Source organism: Vigna umbellata, chromosome 1, assembly GCF_029865625.1.
Source record: "Vigna umbellata cultivar VRB3 chromosome 1, Vumbellata_1.0, whole genome shotgun sequence".
In the NCBI taxonomy this organism is placed as follows: Eukaryota; Viridiplantae; Streptophyta; class Magnoliopsida; order Fabales; family Fabaceae; genus Vigna; species Vigna umbellata.
In genome coordinates this window covers 9,774,699-9,795,496 of record NC_142165.1, presented here as the reverse complement: position 1 = coordinate 9,795,496, position 20,798 = coordinate 9,774,699, and the positions used below count along the sequence as shown (strand labels likewise).

Genomic DNA, 20,798 nt, shown 5'->3' with positions numbered 1-20,798 from the left:
AGTATTAAACACACACACACAATATATATATAAAACATTTTTATATTTACTCTAATATTTCTATTTTAACGTTTTCTTTCAACTGTTTTATTAACTATTTGAAATCTTAATTTTAAATTTATTGTTCCGAATTCAAAGATGCAGTTAGAATTTTCTGTGAAACATAAAAAAGTTGAATGACTCATATATAAATTTTAAAGATATAATTTTACCCATTAAATTATATTCTCTATGGCCAAAGGTGTGATATATTATGGTATCAAACTAGTATGAGGTGGCTACTTATACTTTTTATAACATAGCACACACACGTAGTCACTCACAGTAATTGCTGCACTTCAATTTCAGACAGCCCACAACTATTCTAAGCATTGAAAATGGAGACGAAGAGGAAGTGGGCTAGAAAATAATGAATTTGTACGCTATACGGCGCCAATTAAGAGGGTGCCAACTTTTTCCTCATCCTCTCTTATAAAACAGTATGCATTTCCACTGATTTTCTCATCCTTTATTAACAGATAATCCCGTTTGAGTATATGCATATCATAGTTTACCCTAGAAAGATGGGTTCGAAGACAAAGATAGCGTTACTTATCCCAGGTCTGTTGGTCATGTTCATTTTGATTTCCCCAAAGGTGGCAATGGCAGCTAGGAATTTTGAAGAGGGTGAGTTATATATCTGCGAAATTCATTTTTCTGTTTAATATGGTTAGTTGACTTAAGTTAGTGCTTGCAGGCAAATTTGTTAAAGAGACAAATGAAGCGGGTGATGGCAGATTAGTAAATGATGTTAAAATCCCAGACATAGGTAATAGAGGTTTTGGTGGCATCACAGGCATTGTCGGTAGCATCCCAGGCACTGTCGGTAGCATCCCAGTCATTGGTGGTATAACTCCAGATATTATCGGTATCATCCCAGGTATTATCGGTGGCATCACAGGTATCATCCCAGGTATTGTCGGTGGTGGCATCCCAGGTAATAATGGTTTCCTCCCAGGTATCGGCGGTGGCATCTCAGGTATCGGTGGTGGCATCTCAGGTATCGGCGGTGGCATCCCAGGTATCGGCGGCGGTGGCATCCCAGGTATCGGCGGTGGCATCCCAGGTATCGGCGGTGGCATCCGAGGCATCAGAGGTGGCATCCCAGGCATCGGTGGTGGCATCTATGGTGGTGGCTATCCCGGTCAAAGAGGATACAGAGGAGGATTGCGTTGCCCTTATGGCTGTTGTGTTTGGACTGATGGATATTGCTCAAGTTGCTGCACAATCTGAGGATTTCACCCACAAATAAGATAAGACAGTGTAGTTCTACTTTTTTTTTTTCTTTAATCAGCCAAATAAATTTTATATAATGTGCAGTTCTACGTACTTCATATTCTATGATTAAAATTTCGTGTTGTGTGTGAGAGGCATGATGGAGGAGAAGGAGGCTTGTGTTTTCCTCTAACCTTTCTTATCATATGGATATTTCACAATTAAATAATTTGTAGTATAGTGTTATAAGTTTTACCGCATACTGAAATATCATGTAGTTTGTCACTTTACTTCTGTTCATCTATATATACTATTATAAGTTTGTCTTTTTTTCTACATTATCATGTCATTATAACCGTAGGCAATTCATATAATTATATTTTATTTAATCATAGAACATTGCAAGCCAAAGCTTAATTGAACAACTTGATTAATGTTGATTGAATAAGTTCATAACCTATCAAACCATTTAATCTTTGTATATAGATGCTCAGAAAATAAAAAGTAAGCCTCAATGTGTGACCTATAATATTTATTTGTACATTTTTTTTAAATAAAATACAAAATAAACTTTTTTAGTACCTTTAAAAATTAAAATTATTAGGGATGCAGATAACAGCTACCACACTTGTCCTAGTCGAGAGAATATGCAAACCGAATCTACTTGGCTTGGGCTGCGGAAATGATCTGAGGTGTATATAGTACATCCTTGACTTTCGGATTGATATAATTTAAATATGATTAATAAATTCCTTAAATTTAGATGATAGGAGCATCAAGAATATAATGTTAGAGTTGGAACTTTAAATTAATATTCTCTTACCAAAAAAGTTTAAAAAAATAATTTATCGTAATTTAATAAAAAATTTAGAGATGAAATTGTTAAAATAAAAATATAATAATTAAATCACAATTAAAAATAAATTATGAAAAAATACATAATAAATTATTATTTTTCTATATTCATAAAAACTGAATATATAAAGGTCAAAAAATATTATAATATTAACTAATAAATACTATTTCACTATTAAAGTGAGATAATTTATTTTCGTTAAGAACGAAAAAATAAAGTAGAAATAATAAATTTCTGGGTAACTTCTTTTTCTTCATAAACAATAAGAAAACACGTAAAAATGATATCCGACAAATACAAAAGACAATTGAAAAAAAAAACTTAATAAATATTTTTATTTTTTGTATTATATTTGATTTATATTTTATTATTTATTAACATTAAATATTGTATTTTATAAAAAAAATTAAAAGATACATAATTTAATTTTAATCAATTTGGATATATACTAAATATAATATAAAATTAAAAAAAAAGTTTTAAAAATTTCTAATATAAAAATTTAAAAGTTTTTAAAAAGATTGAGGATGGTGGACGGGGCATGACAACCTCATCCCTATGTTGCTGTGTGAAATAATTATTTTATAAGTTAAATATATTTTTAGTTTATTAATTTTAAGTAAAAATTAGAATTAGTTTGTTTTTAAAATTTTAAACTAATTTAGTCATTTAAGAATATAAGTATTTAGTTATTTTAATCAAATTTTGTTAAATTTATTTAATATTTCAAATATTTTTTTAAATTAACATTATAAAGTAGAAATGTGTCAAAAAATGTAAATAATTCAACTAATATTATAAAAAATGTTAAATAAAGTTAATAAAATTTAATTAAAAAGATTAAATTCATACATTGTTGGAATTGAGATATTAAATTGGATTAAAGTTTTGAAGATCAATCTAATTCACAGACATACAAGTATCAACATCAAACAATGCTTCATCCAAAAATAAAAAGAACTGTTGAGTATGGTATCAAAAATGCTAATTTTTTGGAAAAACCGAACTTATTACGTAGGCTGAATTGGCAAGTTGGAAATTCATTGCAACTAAACAGAAAATTAAGAAAACAACCTTTGAAGTACTGCAAATTTGAAAGGATAGCAAAATAGGGAGGTTTCGGGATTTGGAGGGATGAAGTGAGAAGTTTGGTGGATAGCAAAATACACATAAATTAGGTTGCAATAAGTGGACAGAGAGTGAGAAAATTATGGGTATCTAGATATAATCGAGAGCATAAGTGACACGATAAATTTTAATTATTATGAACAAAATATAATCGGAAGTATAGCAAAAGTGCTTATATGATAAATGCAAAAATAAATCATACAAGGTTCACTTAATAATAAAGATAAAATAGTAAGTGAAAGAAAAAAGTTGTAAGTTCAACTCTCCATTAATATTATAATATTAATTAATATTTTTTGATAAAAAAATCTATATTGATGAATTATGTAAGTAATAAAAATCTTGATGATAAAAATTAATTTAAAACCTAATTCATAAATTAGTTATAATTTATTAATAATAATCATTATTCAAATATTTTCTTATATAATAATGAGTGATCATTTTACAGTAAGGGGCACGGATAAAATTTGGTATATATTTGTTTTAAAATATCCAAATTTTTAAATGAATGTTTTTTCTATAAATTATATGCATTTGGCAATGTTATATCAACTTAAATATTTCAAAAAGAAATCACTAAAAATTATTATAGTAAGCAGTAACTTGATTTTATAAATTTTATAGTTGATTTCATTTTCTATCACTTGAATGCATTTCTCATTTTTACATTGAAACAATATTAATAGTTTCAGAATGACATCACGGGATGAGGTATGAGAAAGAGTAATTAGACCCACTCAACAACTGTTTTAATAATATAATAATATGTATTAGCATAATAAATTAAAAAATAATAATTAAAATATTAATATTATATTTTAGAATTGTTATGTAAGTGTTGTTAAGTGAGAGTTGTCAATATATCATCCTCATGACCCATATATACCCATGTTAACTTTCCGTGTTAACCTCATGCTTGTAACGATGGCGATGCAAGCTTAAGTTTAGATATGCACTCGTTCCACATTTTACTATTTCATTACAGAATTACGTTCATACAAGCATAATGAATGCTACTTCAGAAAATTATGAAGAAAGAACGTTAGGTTGAGTGTTGTACGAGAAGTGGAAATTTTGAGCTTGTTGGAGAAAACTGAATTTATTATTATTTAGACTAAATTGGCAAGATGATTGCTCAACACCAACAATCTCCCTCCTTCCTACTACTATATATACGGCCACTTCCTCACTAATTTTCAATTCAACGTCTCATCACCAAACATATATTTCTGAAAAATGGTTTCTCACGAAACCTTACTCATCCTAGGCCTCTTGGCCATGGCTTCTCTCATACCCTCTCATGCGACTGCTAGGAACCTTGCTCAGACTCCCTCAATGTCCTCTACAAAGGGTTAGTTCTGCATGCATTTGCTTTCAATAACTTTACTGAACTCATGATAAAACTTGTGTCTTGTTCCTCAATCATAGTTACTCTGCTTTCATATGAAATATATGTGATTATGACCGTTGCTCATGTTCTTCCATGTGTTTGTAATTGAACTTGTTATAGACAAAAACCACATCGATGATATCAAATATGGAGGTCCAGGTGATTATGAAGGTGGTCAGGGAGGTAATAGATCTAGTAGTGGATCTAGTGATTATGGAGGTGACCATAAAGGTGATAAACCAGACGAAAGACACGGTGAATATGAAGGAAACCATGGAGGTAATAAACCTGGCGGTGGACCTGGTGATTATGGAGGCAACCATGGAAGCGATAAACCAGGCAATGAACACGGTGATTATGGAGGCAACCATGGAGGTAATAGATCTGGCGGTAGACCTGGTGATTATGGAGGCAACCATGGAAGCGATAAACCAGGCAATGAACACGGTGATTATGGAGGCAACCATGGAGGTAATAGATCTGGCGGTGGACCTAGTGATTATGGAGGTGACCATGGAAGTGATAAACCCGACAGAGAACACGGTGATTATGGAGGCAACCATGGAGGCAATAGACCTGGTGGTGGATCTGGTGACTATGGAAGCAACCATGGAAGTGATAAACCAGGCAATGAACACGATGATTATGGAGGCAACCATGGAGGTAATAGACCTGACGGTGGAAATAGTGATTATGGAGGTGACCATGGAAATGATAAATCCGGCAAAGAACACGATGATTATGGAGGCAACCATGGAGGTAATAAACCTGGCGGTGGACCTGGTGACTATGGAGGCGACCATGGAAGTGATAAACCAGGTAATGAACACGGTGATTATGGAGGCAACCATGGAGGTAATAGACCTGGCGATGGACGTAGTGATTATGGAGGCGATCATGGAAGTGATAAACCTGACAAAGAACACAATGATTATGGAGGAAACCATGGAGGTGATAAACCAGATGGAGGACCCGATCATTATGGACACAACCATGAAGGTGATAAACCAGGCGAAAGACATGATGATTATGGAGGCAACCACGGAGGTTATAGACCTGGTGGTGGACCCAGTAACTATGGAGGTGATCATGGAGGTGATAAACCAGGTGAAGGACACAATGATTTTGGAGGCAACCATGGAGGTTATAGACCTGGCGGTGGACACAATGACTATGGAGGCAACCATGGAGGTGATAAACCAAACGAAGGACCAGGTGATTATAGAGGCAACCACGGAGCTGATAAACCAGGCGGAGGACCCGGTAATTATGAAGGCAACCATGGAGGTGATAGACCTGGCAATGGACCCAGTGATTATGGAGGCAACCATGGAGGTGATAAACCAGGTGAAGGACACGATGATTCTGGAGGCAACCATGGAGGTAATAAACCAGGCGGAGGATCAGGCGATTATGGAGGTGACCACAAAGGCAACCATGGAGGTGATAAATCAGGGGGTGGACCCGGTGATTATGGAGGCGATCATAGAAGTGATAAACCTGGAGGTGGTGGTGGAGTCGGTGACTATGGAGACAACCATGGAGGTAATAAACCAGACAATGGACCCAATGGAGACGACCATCAAGGTGATAAACCTGGTGGTGGACCCGGTGATTACAGAGGCGATCATGGAGGTGGTAAATCTCATGGAGGTGAATCAAGAGATGGTGGACTCGGTAATTGTGGAGGTGGACATGGAAATGGTGTTTATGGAGACAACCTTGTTCATGGTTATAATGGTGAAGCTCCTTGAGATTACGATGACAAGCCTAGTGATAAATAAAATGGAAAGCCTCGTGGATTTGGCATTAAGAATTATCTTAAAGACCATAATTAGATAATTTATGAACAAGTTATGTTAACTCCTAAAGAGTATGTTGTCATCCTTATATGAACACAAAGTAGTGGAATGTTATCCACTTAATAGAACTTTATTTAACCTAAATAATATTATTTATTATATACCCCACTAGTGGAGGTAAGAGATACCACGAATGTTGTTTTTGATAATGAATGAATTCTACAACAGAAATATATTAAGACAATGTGAAAAAAGAGGATCACCCCTGTAAAATTATCAATAGACAACGCCCTCTAAAGAGTCCTTATTTAATTAAATGCATGGAATTAAAACACGAAATCAAAACATAGAACTTTACGAAAAAAAAATGGACTACACATACAAAAGGCTTCATTTGAAAGATGCTATCTATATTTGATTTATTTATTTTTTCAAAAAAAATACTATTTTTTTGATATACCAATCGATAGTGTTTTTAGATTTGAATGCTATGTATAATGATATCAATATATAGCTTTCTTAATTAAAAAAGTATTATCTATTAATTAGCTATTTATGTTCTTCAACAAAATTGATTAAAATAGTTTGAATTGAAATTAGGTCTAGAAAATTAGAATTAGGTTTGAAATTAAAGTTAGGGGTTGTTGGATTTTGAGTGAAGATTAAATAAAGGCATCACATTTGAGTTTTCACACAATCTATTTGCTAAACATTTTCTTCCATCTCCTCCCCACGCATAACACTTTCTCATATCTCCTTCCACGCAACACCATTTCTACTATATCATGTCCCTCCCACACAACACATTTCCCATCTCTCACGCACAACACTACACAGAACTGATTGCAGCACTGAAGAAAGTGAAGAAAAAAGTGGTTAGTTTAAGCTTAATTGAAAAGATAAATTCTACAATTAATTAATTTCCACAAATTTAAAATATTGTAGACTACTCAATCTTAACATTTAGTTTATACGTTGGAGCCTTCTTAGCTGAACGATGCTAAGAGAAACCTAATCACCGGGCTATTTGATATTCACTTCATGTATAAAATGTTTATAAGAAAACATTTTGAAATCCTAAAAACATTTTTTTACGTTGTTATGATCTTTTGTTCTTGTTTTATTTTTTAAAACACAGGGTGCATTTACCCTAATGAAGTTCACCATTGGTTCTATACATAGAAAATCAACTTCAGTCTACAAATTTTCTTATCATGAATTTAATTCACACACTTACAAGCATCAACATCAAACAATGAATGCTACATCCCAAAAATAATAAGAGCGGTTGAGTATGGTGTTAGAAATGCGAATTTTGTTGGAGAAACCTGAATTTAATATATAGGCTGAATTGACAAGTTGGAAATTCATGCAACTAAAAAAGAAAAAAGAAAACAAACCTTTGAAGTATTGCAAATTTGAGAGGATAATAAAATACAGAGGTTTCCGGATTTGGAAGGATAAAGTCAACTTGTTGGAGGATACTCATAAATTAGAATGCTAAAGTACTTTAGATCAATATAAATGACTTGCAATTAGTGACAGAATGAGAAATTTATGGGTATTTTGATATCATCGAACACAAAGATAAAAGTTGAGCATTAGTGATACGATAAATTCAAATTATTATAAAACCAAAATATAATCAGAAGTATAGCAAAAGTGCTTATACCACTGCAAGAAAAGTAATATTATCAAAAGTTAAAATTGTACTGATGACAAAAATTTGTCGAAAAAATATTTATCAGTAAATTTTATTGAGAAAATTTTTGTTCTATAGCTAAATACTAAAGAAAATATTGATGGATAAAATTGATCGGTAATGTTCATCGGTAATTACCAACAAAAATATTTATCAATATAATATGTCAATAAATATTACGATCTAGTTCATTTTTTTCCTCCTCCTTCATTCTTTTTTTTTCCTTTATTTTTCTATTTTCATGAATTTTGTCACCAACAAAGTACTATCAGCCTCAAACAACAACTAATCCAACCAGTTTATTTCGGGAAATGAAAATCATAGGGAACCATCATGCGAAGTAGAAAGAAACCTCATGCAAATGATGTTCAAATGTTTGTTTTCGGCAAGGTGTTAACTCATTGGCAAATGCACCAAACCGTGCAAGTAATATAGATTGTAAGTCCAAATATCGTTTCCCAAAATATTTGTGTTTGTTAATTATAATTACTTACAAGTTTAAGCAATGAATATAAACAAATAAATATAAAGATTATAAAGTGATGTGGGCAAAGACTCATCGGAGTTGGATTCCATGATCCAAAAAATTTTATGCATTCATCCACACAATATATTTATAACATATTCAAGCATTAACATCACAAGTATACAAGCCCTAATTCCTTATAGACAAGTTCTAAATATTTATGTGAAAATATTAATCCCTTAGATATTCAAACACAAGATTTACATTAAGAAAAGATGTCTAATGACCCAAAGCCTTGGTTTATGTCTAAAGCCTAGCCTCTTGGTTGTTTTATCCATGTCTAGGTTCCAAAGCATTTTCCAATTATTAGATACCAATAAAATAGCATAGATATTCCATCATGCAAGTGAATAAAACGAATAGAACACAAGAAATATGAAAGATATTCTATTGCATAGAAAGAACTACAAAGAGTTTAGGTACTTTACATCCAACCCCAATGAAATGGAATTTAGCTACTCCTATACATCTAGAAAACAAGAATGGATTGGAGTGATGAAAAGGATGAAGGAAGACGGAGTTCTTCAACCCTATAACTGCCTCAACCCTTGTCTTGAGTGTCTGGTTCATTCCCACATCCAAAAAACTCTCAACACTTTAAATGGTTCACCAAAAAGTGTTTTCTTGGACCACTAAATCCTCTCTTGGGCGAGAGGTTGCTTTTCAGACACGTGACTTTTTTCAACTCATTAGGCTTCTTGACTAAGGTAGTATTGTCAAGCTCTCGCTAGCCGAGTAGAGATAAGCGAGTGGCTTTTAACAACATTAATATTCTCCAATTCTTTCAATTTTCTTCAAAATAACTCAAAAATAAATAAGTATCTATCTTTATAACAACTATATACAAGTCTTGCATCTTTTCATGGAATTCAACACAAAATAAATGACAAAGAGACAAATAAGGGATTATGTTAAGTGTGAATAAAAGGTAATTATCACACTTATCACAAGGTCAGGTTGCAGTGCTCTGTTTTCATGATTCTCAAATTGAGAGAGAAAGAGGGAGGGAAGAAAGATGTTGTCAGCGCCGGTGATGTTCTCATTCGCACTATTGTGTCGACACCGTGAGAAACTTGCAACGATGTGAGCAAGGGCTCGTTGGAGAAGCTCAAACGCGAACACTGTAGAAGGAAAAGAAGAAAATCTCGCTAGTGGTGTTGGTGCCTGTCTCATCTCAGTCGATGGCAAAGGGCAATGGCAACAAGGCCCCAGGTTGCAGTTGTGGTGGGTTGCACATGGGAGAAGATGAAGAAAGGGATATATGTTGATATTGACTGCAAGATTTGGATAGAGAATTTGTTGATCATTTTACCAACAGATTTATTTGTTGATAATAAGTTATGTAATTACCGACGAATTATTTCATCAGTAAAACATATTTCATTTATCAACCAATTGTTTTGTCAGTAACTAAAATATGTATTATTCACAAATTTATCGAAGAATTTTTTGCATTAATAATAAACCTATTAATAAAATTTATATGTAATTAAAAATTCAAAATTCGTATGTAAATTTATCGATGGATTTATTTCCATTAGTAAATTTTCATCAATTCCATAAATTTTTGTAGGTGTATGACTATCACAACAATAAACCAATGACAAAGTCTTATATGTTTTTACTGTGTCTAATATCAAGTCCATCTAATCCTAACGCTTCCATTGATGTTTATTTAGAGTCTTTAATTGATGATTTGAGTAAGTTGTAGAGAGATATTTGGATGTATAATGTTTTAAGGAAGAAAATTTTCTTTATAGGGTAGCTTTGATGTGGACTATTAATGACTTTCATGCATATGGGATGTTGTCTGGGATGTTGTCTGATTGAAGCACATATGGTTTATTAGGTTGTCCCCATTTCATGAGCATACTAAAACATCCACATTAAATTATGATCGAAAAAGTTGTTGGTTTGACTGTCATCGTAGGTTATTGCCCACTAATTACTCGTTTAGGAAAAACAAAAAGGAATCATCCAACAGCAACAACACCCTGAAAAAGAAACAACTTTGATAGATATGTAGATTATTAGGACTTTGTTACTTATAGACATATATTTAAAAATTGGGTTAAATATGTTTTTAGTCCCTAAACTATTGACCGTTTCTGGTTTTCGTCCCTCTTCCAAAGTAAGGTACAATTTAGTCCTCAATCTTTAAAAAACGTTCGTTTTAGTCGAAAAAACGAACGTTTTGAGGACTAAAACGAGGACTAAAAACAAAATTTTGAGGACTAAAACGAACGTTTTTCTAAAGAATGAGGACCAAATTGTACCTTACTTTGGAAGAGGGACGAAAACCAGAAACGGCCAATAGTTTAGGGACTAAAAACATATTTAACCCTTAAAAATTCTATGTTTGTTTGGATTGTCATATAAACATGTTTGTGATGTTTGTCTCGTATTGAATAATATTTGTTTGGATTTTATTGTCTAGTTGGTGTTATCAATTTTGTACAGCCTTTTTAATGTTTATGTCTAGGATGTTTGTTTGGTAAGCAGGAAATAAATGCACTGAAAACTATTGTGTCATTTATCAATGAAATTTATTGATGGATAAATCCTTGGATAATATCCTGTACTTTAGTAATGTAAATACTGATGAATATAGTTTTCGGTAAATCTTATTAGCAACACTTTTACCGAAGAATTTTTATAGTTTCTGATAAATATTTATTATCAATAAAATTATTTTCTTTTGTAGTGAATTAATGTATGTTGGAAGGTGATCTAACCTAATTCGGACGAAATATTTAAAAAATATTACTCTATAAGATTAACTGTGAAATTTTGTTACATCTGATGTATAATTATTATTGCTGAAAACTTTAGAATTATGTAATCTTTGACGCTTTTAAACTCAATTTTTGTTGTGTTTAAAATTTTGAGTTTAGTAAATATTGATTACTACATTTTTCTAAAAATACAATTTGAGCCATACATATTCATATCAATAGATTCGTCATGAACAATGTCTCTAGTCCTCTTTTTTTTTAATTTAGCTATGAACATGACTAGTTTGACTTTAAAGCGACTTGTTAGCTGCATTTTAGTGAAACGATTTTTTTTCTTTTTGGAATCTATATTTTGAAACCTAAAACTATAAGTTCGTTAACATTTCTATTCTTTTTTTATCATAAAATGTCAAATAAAAATGGATATTATTTTTTACAATACATATTCTTAATGAAGGTTATTCCATGTTCAAAACTACAGGAATTGATGGTTTACAAACTTTATGATAAACATTTAATGAACTATTGAAAGTTTTGTTTTTATTCTTATAATTTATATAAAAGAAACTAAAGAGACTGAATTAAGTTTCGTTTATATTTATTAGTCAGTTAAAGAAACTCCAAGATGAAGCAAGTAGACATTTTCAAGTTAACTTTGGTGCTTTTCATTATTTTACAGCTAATGATACTTAGATTAGTTATACGTTTACAGTCCCTTTTCAAAATTAAACGTTTGACAATCCTCCTTATTAAAATAAAATAATAAAAATGAATAAATACTCATTTAAAAATTTTATTGCGCAACATATATATACCCATTTGTTCAAGATTTACCCACCTTCAATGGAGAAATCCTTATAATAGTATAACGGTAATAATATTTTGACTCACCCACTCACCTACTTACAGACTCAAAATAACAGTGTTTTGATTAAAATTATTTTACTTTTAATTTAGAATTTTAAAATATATTATTATTTATTTGAATGAATTGTTCTGTGAATGCTTTCTTTATATCAAAATACGTAAATGATAGGTAAATACCCTGTCATCATTCCATAACCATTTTAATTTAATGTTTTTATTTATATTTTAAATGAATGACTTAATTTAATATTATATTATTACATAATTTTTAAATACGAAAAACAAATGTGAGTTGTCAAAAGTTAGCTTTTTCAGTCAAAACATCCTACAAATCAGCATCAAGCAATTAGTTAATTACTTCTTTATTATGAAAATTTAATGAAAAATAATATGTATTTTTCATTAAATTTAGAGTACGTCAACATAATAACAAATAAATAATAAATTAATTAAAAATAACATATGTATTATGTTAAAATATTGTACAATAATTTATGTCAAAATTATTCTTTTTTAAAATTTAATTAAGAGATTAAAAGGTATAAAAGTGTTTCATTTGAGTATTATTTTCAATCCAAAATCTTAAGACAATTTGGTGAACGAGTCTTTACCTACTCTATTTTTACATTTTTATCGAATGTGGGACTTAGACTCACACTTGAATTTCCAACAATCTTCCTTTTAAGGGTGAACGGGTTTTTACCTACCTTTTACATTTTTATCGAATGTGGGACTTAGACTCATACTTGAATTTTCAGTAATTTTCCTTTTAAGGGTGAGTTCCTGTTACATTGGTAACTCCTCCTCCAAAAAATATTCTTTTTTTTTGTATCGTCGTTTATCTTAACAAGACACGCTTACTTGAAACTCTTTTCAGGAAGACTTTTGATACAGGAACTATATTACACTCGTATGAATCGGTAGCCAAAACTAACCATCAATTCTGATATCAACAGTACCCCTTTCTTAACCTTTTCCTTCGTTCCTTTATAATTATGGTATCAATCTTTTATCAAAAAATTTTACTCAACTTTCTGTTTACTAATGAAAAATGATTTATAAGGAAACCCCATTGTCCTATGGCCTCTTGGCCTTGATTGTTTCAGTAGCTACAAATTTACCTGATATATATATATATATATATATATATATATATATATATATATATATATATATATATATATATATATATATATATATATATATATATATATATATGTATTGTGTATGTGTGTGGTGTGTATGTGCCTAAGCCCTAATATTCTAGGATATTGGAAACTTTCTACTGCCATTTAGCTCTTGTTAATTATTTAGCTTTCAGCACAACTCATGCATGCATGGTCTTTTTTAATGGATAGTGTTATAATTAACCAAATCCCTAAGAGTTTAGAGTACGTCAGTGTAATAATAAAGGGTTAAATATGTTTTTAGTCCCTAAACTATTGGTCGTTTCTGGTTTTCGTCCCTTTTTCAAAGTAAGGTACAATTTGATCCTCATTCTTTTCGAAACGTTCGTCGGAATTTTGATTTTAGTCCTCATTTGTTGCTAAATGAGGACCAAATTTTTAAACAGTGTTTAGTTTTCGAGGACTAAAATGAACGTTTCGAAAAAAATGAGGACCAAATTATACCTTACTTTGAAAGAGGGACGAAAACCAGAAACGGCCAATAGTTTAGGGACTAAAAACATATTTAACCCAATAATAAATAAATAGTGAATTAATTAAAAAGAATAACATATAAAATGTCGTAAAACAAATGTCTCAAAATACTTTTTTTTCTTTAAATATTACCTACCTCATTTGTCCTAGTGTTCTTCATGGTCAGTGACATGGATACGTGAAATCAGAAACTCTTCCTAATATTTGACCTTCAAGTGTCCTCTTCCAATCTTTTTCTCTTTCTTTGACTGAAAGAAACTTAGATGATATGTCAGGTTGTCATCTTTATTGTAACGAAAGAAAAGTGATATTTTAATACATATAAATTTTTTACATTTGTTATTCACATTTTTTTTTACTTTTTATTTATTTATTTTCTTAAAATATAAAAAATTATTTTTTATTTTACATTTGTATTATATGTGAAATGAAGATAAAAATATATAGTCATAGTATCATTACTTTTAACAAATACGCATATTGAAGCTATCATAAAAAAAAGTAATAGTTAATGACATACTTTAATATTTGATACACAGTTTAAGAATAAAATGATAATAAAAAATAATTTTTTTTTATTTTTTTCAAAATTAAAAGAAAGTAAAAAGTAAGGAAAATTAATATCAAAATAAATGTAAAACATTTATATGATAGTATAATTTTTCATCACAAAAACACCAAATCAAGGAGCAAATGTTCTTGCTAAATGATAAAAGAAGAAAGTTTAAAACCTAAAGTGCCAGATGACACTGAATGTGAAACTTGGTTCCTAATGTTGGTCTACCAAGGAACTTAACATTGGAGTTAATTACACTTTTTATCCAAAATCTTTAAAGATTGATATTTTTATCCAAAATGTTAAGATAATAGATTAATAGATTTTTTACCTTTATATATTATTCTATTTTTTTATTTTTATCTAATTTTTGAACTTGTACTCAGAGTTAGATTCCGAGCACTTAGTCAGAAGAGAACTTGAATTTCAATGTAGTTAAACATTTTACTTGGTGTTGTTGAACCTGGGAGGTGCGCAATGTAACAGTTTAGAATAGCAGGTTTTCATGGCAAAGTTAGAGAAGGCCTGAAAGTGCGCGAAAAAGAGCCAAAGATATTAATATTGCTATTCAGATGTGGTCCTGCTCACTCACTCGCATGCAATTTTTTATATTTTTCTTGCACTATATATAGGGTTTTCCCTGACCCTTGTTTTCATCCTTCTCAAGTATTGTTATGGTTAGTAACAAAATGAATCTCAAGCCTTTTATTCTGCTGTGTTTTCTGTCCGCGGTGGTTGTCATCGCTGCGGTTGTGGCTGATGATCCACCTCTAGAAGAGGGAAATGGTACGAAGCTCTCAGCTTTATTTTAGTATCGATAATGCACTTTATTTTTTCGACAATTAATTAAACTTGTTAAACAATTTAGCAAGAGTATATAGAAACGACGTGCCAATATATCTATGTTTGTGATGCCATAAGATTAATCAAAGTTTAGAAGTGCATTCCTATTTGCAATTATTTGGTGCATGAAATGCATGTTAAATTGACGTGTATTATTTTAAACCTTTGCTGGTGAAGCTCCAGGAATGAGTGGAATTGACGAGAAATTTACTGGAAGCGATGACGAGCAGGGACTCTGTGAGTATTTCCTTTCGTTTTCTTTTCCTTTTGTTTTAGTCAGTTGGAATATTTGCAAATCATGGCAATTTGAGGAAATAAACATGATATATTAATCCTAAACCTGGCGATTTTGCAGTTTTTAGCGGTAGGAAACTCGTGTCAAATTATGGTACGGATCATTATAGAGGAAAGGGAGGAAAAGGAGGGGGCGGATACGGTGGTGGTGGATCTGGCGGTGGCCAAGGAGGTAAACCAGGAGGTGGTGATTGTAGTGGTGGATGCCCAGGAAGAGGTGGTAGTGCTGGAGGAGGAGGAGGAGGAGGTGGTGGTGGTGGCGGTGGTGGCAGTGGAAGAGGGGGAGGAGGTGGGGGAGGCGGTGGAGGTGGAGGAGGTGGTGGAGGTGGGGGAGGTGGGGGAGGTGGTGGAGGTGGGAGAGGTTGGGGAGGTGGTGGAGGTTGGGGAGGTGGTGGAGGTTGGGGAAGTGGTGGAAGCCAAGGGGGAGGAAGTAGTGCCGGTGGTGGCAGTGGAAGAGGAGGTTGTGGAAGCCATGGAGGAGGAGGCATTGCTGGTGGCGGTAGTGGAAACGGATGTGGTAAAGGAGGAAAAGGTGGCGGAGAAGGAGGAGGAGGATATTGAAAGAGTAATGAGATGCAGAATAAAGGAGTTGGTGCAAATGAAACCAAAGTCCAAAGTTAGACAGCTACTTAGTTCTTTCTCGAACTTAAACGTAGCTTTCAATGAGATAATTGGTTTCATTCTCCCCTATTCTTGTAATATTTTAACTTCATATATTGAATCAATATAATATATATTTATACAAGGAATCCATGCTATTATCTGTACCTCCTACAAGTTTCACCTAATTTAAAACTAATAACTTTCTTCGAACATAAATTATATAAGAAGTTGCAATCCCTGCACTCACACGTTGAAAGTTTTATGGTTGCTCTTTGGTACCGTTGTGTTTATATGGATCATATCGTGGGTATAGAGAAGGAGGAATGTGAGTTGTGCAGAATAACACATACTTTTGGATTAGTAGTTCTGTTGTTTATTATCATTGGTGAATTCTGATGATCAGCTCTTCTTATATTACCATTTAGGATGAAATATGGAAGAAAACGAAATTTGAAAATATAGAAACTGAACTTGTCACCCATAGTTTATTGAGAAAAACTTAGTGATTATTTTTTGTTAAATAACGTAAATAAATGCATGGCAAATATTTTTCTTATAAATGATTATTAGAAATCAATAATTTGAATAGGATCATAATTATAGAGATTCACACTGGTAAGATCCATAATCATAAACTATGATTCCTCTTGTTTTGATGTATATATTGATACTATCGTATCAATGAAAAGCACGGATGATTTCTAACAATTTTGAATTATGCATACAAGAACAGACTTGTTCTAGTTTCATCTTTCTTCATTCTTATGATGTCATAATTTGGTGAGATAGGATTGTGCCAGTTATTTGTAATTGTAGCAATGTTTAATGAAATCCCTTTCAAAAAATTAACCAAACATAGGTTTAAAACTTTATAATAAAGTCTCTTGCTGCAAGCTAACATTACTAACAAATGTTGTTACCATATGTCAAATAAGATCAAGATATTCATACGTAGTGAATGATTTAGAATAGTTAGATCATAATTATGACTAGATTGGTTGCGAAAGTTAAGATTTTCATAAAATTAATTTAATTTCATTTTAATAAAGTAGAGTTAGTTTTAGCGTTAAATAAATCAAATTTTAAAAAGTTTGCAAAAATTATTTTTTTAATCAATTACATTAATAACATAATCACTTAATGTTAATGCAAAACTAAAACTATGTTTTTTTCTGCGTTAATCAATTAATCTGAAAGATAATCAATTAATCTAATAAAAACTAAAACATTGTTCTTGTTTCTATATTAATTGATGAAGTAATTACATAATCAATTAAATAAATTACATAATTAATTAATATGAACAATTGTCTCTTTTTTTAAAAAAATATCTATTTAAATAAGTCTTTTTCATAATACAAACTCATAATAACTTGGAAAAAAGTGTTTTGAGATATTTACAATGCAACATTCTTTGTTAATCTAAAAGTAATCAAAATTAAGTATTATTGGAAACTCTCCTACTTGACATTAAGTGAAATTATAATATTTTTACAAATTAGATGATTTCTTTTCTTGTATTTTCTTTGTAATTATTTATTTTGTATTATTTTCGCTTTCCTGGGGTGATAGGTTAAAATAATTTTGTATAATTTTACTTTTGTTTATAAATTTTAAAGGTTTTTTAAAATTTTTGTATATCAAAAGTGTAGATAGAGAAAGATGATTTGACTGTGTTATATATATATATATATATATATATATATGCATAATAATATAATATAAATCAGATATATAATTATACACAACATATACATAAGATTTATTTTAATAATAAATTAATTCAATATAAAAATTAATAATAAATTAGCGTTAAGTTAATCATACTATAACATCCGTTTCTAAAAGTCAGTGATAACTTGGCTTCCATACCTTTCCTGTCCCTTGTTTATTAGACGTAAGACCCACCATAATTTTAAATTATTGTCAGATTTTTTTTATTGTGTGATTTTTTATCAACTTTAATCTATTATTTACTTGTATGGATTTTCCAAAGCATATGGATAATAAATCTAACTTTTTATCAATAAAATAAATATATTAAATAAAAACAATTAATTTTTTTAATCCATATACAAAATAATATATATAAAAAAGATAAAAGATAATTATACAAATCCTCTCCATATTACATTGCGAAAAGTTGAAAATACATGACGAATAATATATATATTCTTAGGATAATAGATAAGCCTAAGAACAATAGTTGACTTGTGAAAAGAAAATTTGTGTAATTAGTGTGTCCATTACCATGGTGACAACCTTTGAATTTATTGTAATTATAGTTGTCATATAATGCATATTTCATCCCGTGGTGGTCGAAAGAATGTTCTGTCTCTAAGCGACTCAATGCAAGAGCTAACCTAGTCAATCACTCTTTACATAATTTTTATTCTTATCATTTATTAAAAAAATAATAGTGTTAGAAAGTTAATTTATCATTATATTTGAATACATTATTAGTTTGTTAAAATTTTAATTTATATATTTAAAATATAACTAGAATTGTAATATTTATTATATAAAATTATTTTTATTACCTGCATATAAAGTGTTTGATTTGTGTCCTCCACATTACAACTTTTCATGCCCTTATTTGAAAATCTCTTTTTTGACTACGTTTATGTAAGTCGATATAAAAACCCGTTCAAAATTTATGTAACAGGTGTAGTACTAGTAGTAGTATACACTTAGAAGAAAAAGAGAAGATAAAGTTGAAACTCCCAAGTAAAATTTCCAGATAAAGTTAAATTCAACGTATCAAAATTTTCATATAAAGATAAAGTTGAGGACTCCCCCAGAACTTAAAGCAGAAAATTTGAGACATTGATCAACCAAAAATACAGCACGAATATCCATTTCGTTTAATGTTTGTAGAAATTTTGTTACATATTTTAAGCAACGAGTTTGCGGATTTCCTTAATCACTTGCCACTTGTCATCTTGTGTTAGATTTGCTTACCTCAGTTTACACTTGTCCCAATTTAACCCTTTAGTGGCTCAGTGGTGTTGATAAGGATCATTCACTCCATTTTTTTTTTCTGTCTTGAATCAAGAGCTATCATTTATTTTCAGCTCTCTTCTATACTCTTCCATTATCACTATAAATAGCTATATATTGAGAAACTACATTCTTTGTATCTCACAGTAACTCTTAACCTAGTATCAAACATGAATACCAAAACCACTTTCTTCTTTTGCTTCCTCTGCACGTTGCTTCTCATCTCTGCTATGGCAACTCAGCCATCTAAACATGGTACTATGGGTAAGTATACTGCATCTCTTCCTTCCTCATATCACCAAGAACCACTGTTCTACCAATTAATCTCCATCTTTCTTTCTTGTTATTCCTATTCACATTTCACTAAAGCAATTGAAAATTAATTTTAGTGAAAGAATTTAAACATAATTTCTAAACATAGCCCTTGCATGCAATTATGTTGTTTAATTGAAAAACTTTGAATGTAAGACACTGTTCTACATAAAAATGAAAGAATGGATATTATATATTAAAATATTTAAAAATGTTTGTATATGCGTGTGCAGCAGAAGATTCCGAGACACGAGCAGGATTAGATGACTGGGGAAGAGATGGAGGAGGACCCGGAGGAGGACCCAGAGGAGGACCCGGAGGAGGACCCAGAGGAGGACCCGGTGGAGGACCCAGAGGAGGCCCTGGTGGAGGACCCGGTGGAGGCCCCGGTGGAGGACCCAGAGGAGGACCTGGTGGAGGACCCAGAGGAGGACCCGGTGGAGGACCCGGTGGAGGACCCCGAGGAGGCCCCGGTGGAGGACCCGGTGGAGGGCCCCGAGGAGGCCCCGGTGGAAGCCCCGGAGGAGGACACGGAGGAGATTAGGTCACGGCGGAGGTTGCGGATGTGTGGTCAAATAGGCTGCAAATAACACGTGTAATCCATGTGATGACTGCTATGTGAAATAAGAAAATAAGAAATTAGAAATAAAAGCATTGAATCTATCTTTGCTAGGGTTACCCCACAATCATCATGGATGTACTTGAAGCACATCTTTTCAATATACCACCTTTTAAAATAATAATAAAATTAAAAAAAAAAAAAGAGTAGCTTGTACGAGTTTAAGTTCTTAGAAGTTACTACAATATTACTGTCTCGTCTTCTTAACCATCCATATAGGCATCATTTAAAATAAATTCTTGCCTTTTATAGAGTATTTTCTCCTTTTTATGAAATGTTAATTTTTTCATGAAATGTTATAAATTTAAATTTTATAGATCAATAAATGTCTTAAAATCAATTAATTATTTTATTGGTATATATAACTACCATAAAAATGTCTTACATCAAAAGTAATAAATAAATGTCTTCAAAGCCATGGCAAGGCAAATATTTAATAATATATTTGATTAAATGAATACATGTATCACCACTTGTATCATTTAATTTCTAATATCTCTTTTTTTATTATGTTAATATGATAATAATTTTTACAAATTATGAATCAAACGCTTTAATATAAACGTTCCAAAGTTAATATATAATATAGATACAAGTAGTTTAAGACGTATGTACGATCAAATTCATCCCTTCCTATTTAGTGTCCA

General features: G+C 31.3%; 4 protein-coding genes across 8 annotated transcripts; all 4 read left to right on the top strand.

The window, feature by feature from the left end:
* The first annotated feature begins 304 nt into the window (after positions 1–304).
* Positions 305–1,590, top strand: LOC124834356 (uncharacterized). 4 transcript variants are annotated; one of them, XM_088093802.1, is made up of 4 exons: positions 305–444; positions 519–666; positions 737–919; positions 1,040–1,590. In XM_088093802.1, the coding sequence occupies exons 2-4, from the start codon at positions 537–539 to the stop codon at positions 1,270–1,272; spliced, it is 546 nt and encodes a 181-aa protein (XP_087949928.1). In that variant the 5' UTR covers positions 305–444; positions 519–536; the 3' UTR covers positions 1,273–1,590. The 4 variants fall into 4 exon arrangements, with proteins under 4 accessions (XP_087949928.1, XP_087949925.1, XP_087949922.1 ...); XM_088093799.1 differs by having other exon boundaries at positions 998–1,590; XM_088093796.1 differs by having other exon boundaries at positions 737–997.
* A 2,854-nt stretch (positions 1,591–4,444) lies between these two features.
* On the top strand, positions 4,445–6,618 carry LOC148204554 (uncharacterized). The gene is made up of 2 exons (XM_088093783.1): positions 4,445–4,592; positions 4,752–6,618. The coding sequence occupies exons 1-2, from the start codon at positions 4,478–4,480 to the stop codon at positions 6,383–6,385; spliced, it is 1,749 nt and encodes a 582-aa protein (XP_087949909.1). The 5' UTR covers positions 4,445–4,477; the 3' UTR covers positions 6,386–6,618.
* An 8,523-nt stretch (positions 6,619–15,141) lies between these two features.
* On the top strand, positions 15,142–16,361 carry LOC148204553 (uncharacterized). Its single transcript, XM_088107488.1, has 3 exons — positions 15,142–15,266; positions 15,501–15,560; positions 15,679–16,361. The coding sequence occupies exons 1-3, from the start codon at positions 15,155–15,157 to the stop codon at positions 16,176–16,178; spliced, it is 672 nt and encodes a 223-aa protein (XP_087963614.1). The 5' UTR covers positions 15,142–15,154; the 3' UTR covers positions 16,179–16,361.
* Positions 16,362–19,326: 2,965 nt separating this feature from the next.
* LOC148204552 (uncharacterized) lies at positions 19,327–20,390 on the top strand. Of its 2 annotated transcripts, none has more exons than XM_088103703.1 (2): positions 19,327–19,484; positions 19,766–20,387. In XM_088103703.1, exons 1-2 carry the CDS (start codon positions 19,391–19,393, stop codon positions 20,074–20,076), a joined length of 405 nt encoding a protein of 134 aa, XP_087959829.1. In that variant the 5' UTR covers positions 19,327–19,390; the 3' UTR covers positions 20,077–20,387. The 2 variants fall into 2 exon arrangements, with proteins under 2 accessions (XP_087959829.1, XP_087959866.1); XM_088103740.1 differs by having other exon boundaries at positions 19,340–19,484; positions 19,769–20,390.
* Positions 20,391–20,798: the final 408 nt, after the last annotated feature.

Bases quoted from the DNA above. Each gene is read 5' to 3' on its own strand.
- LOC124834356 (XM_047309026.2), top strand. From the start codon at position 537: ATGCATATCATAGTTTACCCTAGAAAGATGGGTTCGAAGACAAAGATA. The intron at 667-736 runs GTGAGTTATATA...TAGTGCTTGCAG, and splicing joins AGCTAGGAATTTTGAAGAGG to GCAAATTTGTTAAAGAGACA.
- LOC148204554 (XM_088093783.1), top strand. From the start codon at position 4,478: ATGGTTTCTCACGAAACCTTACTCATCCTAGGCCTCTTGGCCATGGCT. The intron at 4,593-4,751 runs GTTAGTTCTGCA...AACTTGTTATAG, and splicing joins CTCAATGTCCTCTACAAAGG to ACAAAAACCACATCGATGAT.
- LOC148204553 (XM_088107488.1), top strand. From the start codon at position 15,155: ATGGTTAGTAACAAAATGAATCTCAAGCCTTTTATTCTGCTGTGTTTT. The intron at 15,267-15,500 runs GTACGAAGCTCT...TTGCTGGTGAAG, and splicing joins ACCTCTAGAAGAGGGAAATG to CTCCAGGAATGAGTGGAATT. The intron at 15,561-15,678 runs GTGAGTATTTCC...GCGATTTTGCAG, and splicing joins CGATGACGAGCAGGGACTCT to TTTTTAGCGGTAGGAAACTC.
- LOC148204552 (XM_088103703.1), top strand. From the start codon at position 19,391: ATGAATACCAAAACCACTTTCTTCTTTTGCTTCCTCTGCACGTTGCTT. The intron at 19,485-19,765 runs GTAAGTATACTG...ATGCGTGTGCAG, and splicing joins ATCTAAACATGGTACTATGG to CAGAAGATTCCGAGACACGA.